Source organism: Pteronotus mesoamericanus, unplaced genomic scaffold, assembly GCF_021234165.1.
Source record: "Pteronotus mesoamericanus isolate MK-2021 breed Mesoamerican mustached bat unplaced genomic scaffold, CSHL_Meso_final scaffold_232, whole genome shotgun sequence".
Taxonomy (NCBI): domain Eukaryota; kingdom Metazoa; phylum Chordata; class Mammalia; order Chiroptera; family Mormoopidae; genus Pteronotus; species Pteronotus mesoamericanus.
Genome location: NW_026555311.1, coordinates 18,759,829 through 18,762,582, shown reverse-complemented (window position 1 = coordinate 18,762,582; position 2,754 = coordinate 18,759,829). Strand labels below are relative to the sequence as shown.

The window sequence follows — 2,754 nt, the reverse complement described above, 5'->3', positions numbered from 1 at the left end:
GAGACATTCTGTGGTTGATGGTGTCACATTTTCTCCTTCATTCTTTACCACCAACAGAATTTTGTTATTCAAAATACATACATGTGTATAATAATTAAGATGGAATAAATATAAATACACATATATTGAATCCATATGTTTTATTTTTAATATAAAAAATGCATAGGAATCTTGAAAGTACTTATATACAGATCAGTCCCACAGTCTCAAGTATTTTTTTCCGTTACTCTAGTTAACACATTCATTAAGAAAATTCTAATAAACTTAAGACAATATGACACCTTCTCTATCTGTGACTTTTCTATGCACTAGAAAAGCAAGACAAACTAAACATTACTCTAATTTTATTATTAAATATACAATGATATCTCATTTAAAATTTAGGTTATTGTAATAAAATAGTTCCAAATAATTTCTGTTTCATAAACAAAATGTAACATGAGTTTGTAATTTTATTTAGATTTGAAGAAAGTGTTACCTTGAATTTATATATAGATTAGCATCCTATGTGCTTTACATCTTCTTTTACTTATCCATTCACATTTATATTTTCTTTATCTCATCTCATTTTTTTAGCCACCCAGAGTTCTTTCTGATGAGGGACAGTATAAATAAATTAATTAAAGTACATTTTGAAATACTTTTCAAGTGGAAAAGGTATTAACTGTGAAGCAATAGTGTAATAAATTTGTGAACTATGGAACAACATAACTTATAAAACTAATCACCTTAGGAATTTATTTCTACATTTTGTAAGTTGGAGTATTTTCCTTTAAAGGGTTCTAAATTGTCCAGATTCTGGCTATGCAGTGACAACCTTCACCTAAACTAAAACCCAGGGCTGTGACAAGGAAGATCAGTTCAATTCTGAGTGTGACATTCATTTCCAGGCATCCTCAACCGGATTGTAAGTTAAAGCCACTGTATTTCCGATCCTGACACAGCAGGCAAGCAGGGAACCCACTCTTCAGTGAAGATGCTTCCCCCTCTACGGAGAACAGCAGAGTCTATACCAAATGACCTCTGGTTCTGAGTCATAGCTCAGAAAGACCCAGAGGTCCCCCAAGGACAAGCAGCAGTCAAGCCTTTTGAGCTGACAATAGCATTTGTCCATAAAATTTATTTATTTATTTATTTATTTATTTATTTATTGAAATGTTTTATTATTACCAGCAGGACGGGCATACATGGGGTGGTAGATGCACTGAGCTTGGGATAGATGTGGTCCGTGAGGAGATGATGATGATTGGGAAGCGGGAAGGAAAGGGGGTAGGTCTGGAGACCAGCTCCAAGGGCTCCTCAGCAGCACTTCTGGGAAGGCTAAAGGACTCATGGCAAGCTACTGCCAGTCCTTTAATTTCTAAGATTAAAAAATTCTTGGAAATCTAGCTGTCTATCACTGTTCATGTCCAATTTCTTCATCATGCGGTCAAGGACACCGGGGTCCTTCTGGTTCTTTGTGAAGGCAGTCAGTTCTGTATTCATGAAGGTTAGGAACTCAGTCTTGGAAAGCGTAGAGCTGTTAGCGTCCTTTCCGGCACACCTCCGGAAAACAGCAATCAGAGACTCGATGCACCGCTCGGTCTCCGTAGGGCTGGATATTTTTGCCATGTCGGAGGAGAGCGAGGCACGGAGGCTGTGAGCGGGGAGCGGCGCAGCGAGCTCTCTGTCCATAAAATTTAAAGTATATACTGAGCAAAAGTGAAAAGGGGAAAATATTAAAAGTTATCAAAACTTTTGAGCACATAAAATGTCTCATAGGGTGTTTTTCTTTTAATTCACTCTTCTGTAAATGAAACATTGTGACTAAGGATAAGCATCCTTCTAAAACAAAAATATATAAATCTTGTTTCAGAAACAACTAGTCTTAGAAGGGATATAATTATTTTGGACACCATCTGAAGATTGTTAAAATCTTCCCAACAATATCAATTTGGCAAAAAATCAGCCTGTGAAGAAATACGCTTTTTTATTCATTGGTATGGATGATGAGGTGTCTATGCAATAAAGAAAAAAGAGGAAAAGAAAAATAATACAAACTAAATTGATAAAAGTGTGTGATTATCAACACTCTTAATGTTGAGTTGATTGGAATAGTTCTTTGATAAAATTCAATAGCCTTTTAAATTAATAATCATATTTATTTGGTAAGCCTTACACTGAAGATAAAAATCAGTCACTGAGTCCCAGGAAAAGGTTGAGTTCTCTTTATGCTTTGTCTCTTATTGTCAATGCATTGACAATAGATGTTTTCTTGCTACAATTAAGAAAAGAGAGGTTTTTTTCTGCTGTTGGCAAAAGCTATGTCAGGTTTATTTTCTACAAATGGCAGTGTTAAGGGACTTTGAAATAACTATCAACAATCACCTTAAACCATTGCAACATGGGTTACAGACACCTGAAACTTTCATTGCTTATAAAATCACGATCTTCAAAAGTAGTGGCTATTGGATCACTTGTCTCTAAACGCCATCACTAAAAACAATAAGCTTGATTCTCAACTCAAAGAGTTCTTTTCTTCCTTTGAATCTCACAGAATGAAAATCTGACCCACTATGTAAATACTCACTACTACATCCTTTAAAATGTACATTGGATTGTATACAGTTTGTGCTTTGAGTTTTTTTTTTTTCTTTATCATGTCCAATAGAGATCTCCGAGAAGAGTAACTTAGCCCTTACAACACTGCCATTTTCCAGGATGCGTGCCAAGTGAGTACTTAGGAGGATGGCCTTTGGGCTGGGAGGAGAGTGT

At 35.6% G+C, this 2,754-nt stretch overlaps 1 protein-coding gene across 1 annotated transcript; it reads right to left on the bottom strand.

Annotated features, from left to right (window-relative positions):
- Positions 1-1,353: 1,353 nt before the first annotated feature.
- On the bottom strand, positions 1,354-1,611 carry LOC129085188 (protein S100-A11-like). Its single transcript, XM_054591544.1, has one exon. The coding sequence runs from the start codon at positions 1,609-1,611 to the stop codon at positions 1,354-1,356; it is 258 nt and encodes an 85-aa protein (XP_054447519.1).
- Between the last annotated feature and the right edge of the window lie 1,143 nt (positions 1,612-2,754).